The sequence below is a fragment of the Galeopterus variegatus genome, unplaced genomic scaffold (assembly GCF_000696425.1).
Source record: "Galeopterus variegatus unplaced genomic scaffold, G_variegatus-3.0.2 Scaffold132209, whole genome shotgun sequence".
NCBI classification, from domain to species: Eukaryota; Metazoa; Chordata; class Mammalia; order Dermoptera; family Cynocephalidae; genus Galeopterus; species Galeopterus variegatus.
Genome location: NW_007858320.1, coordinates 1 through 632, shown reverse-complemented (window position 1 = coordinate 632; position 632 = coordinate 1). Strand labels below are relative to the sequence as shown.

At 53.6% G+C, this 632-nt stretch overlaps 1 protein-coding gene across 1 annotated transcript; it reads left to right on the top strand.

Annotated features, from left to right (window-relative positions):
* Nucleotides 1-92: 92 nt before the first annotated feature.
* Nucleotides 93-590, top strand: LOC103584829 (patr class I histocompatibility antigen, A-126 alpha chain-like; the record flags this gene model as incomplete). Its single annotated transcript, XM_008565674.1, has 2 exons — nt 93-368; nt 474-590. Coding segments are annotated over 2 exons (393 nt in total), but the record flags the coding sequence as incomplete, so codon positions are not given.
* Between the last annotated feature and the right edge of the window lie 42 nt (nt 591-632).

The window sequence follows — 632 nt, the reverse complement described above, 5'->3', positions numbered from 1 at the left end:
GTGCTGCTCGACCCCCAACCAGACCTGAGCGGAGGGAGCCTGACTAAATTATCCTATTTTCCCCACACTGTATTTTTTACTCTTTTCCTCAGACCCCCCAAAAACATATGTGACCCACTATCCTATCTCTGACCGTGATGTCACCCTGAAGTGCTGGGCCCTGGGCTTCTACCCTGTGGAGATCATACTGACCTGGAAGCGAGATGGGGAGGACCAAACCCAAGACATGGAGACTGTGGAGACCAGGCCTTCAGGGGATGGAACCTTCCAGAAGTGGGCAGCTGTGGTGGTGCCTTCTGGGGAGGAGCAGAGATACACGTGCCATGTGCAGCACGAGGGGCTGCCAGAGCCCCTTACCCTGAGATGGGGTAAGAAAGGAGATGAAAGGGTTAAGTCTCTTCTTAGAGAAAGCAGGAGCCTTTCTGAGCACCTTCAGCAGAGTCGGGACCCCTTAAATTTCCTTCCTTTCCCAGAACCACCTTCCCAGCTCACCATCACCATTGTGGGAAGTGTTAGCCTGGTTCTCCTTGGAGCTGTGGTCATGGGTGTTGTGATGTGGAGGAAGAAGAGCTCAGGTAAAGGGCTGAGGGGTGTGGTCTGAGTTTTCTTGTCCCACTGGAGGGTTTCACACC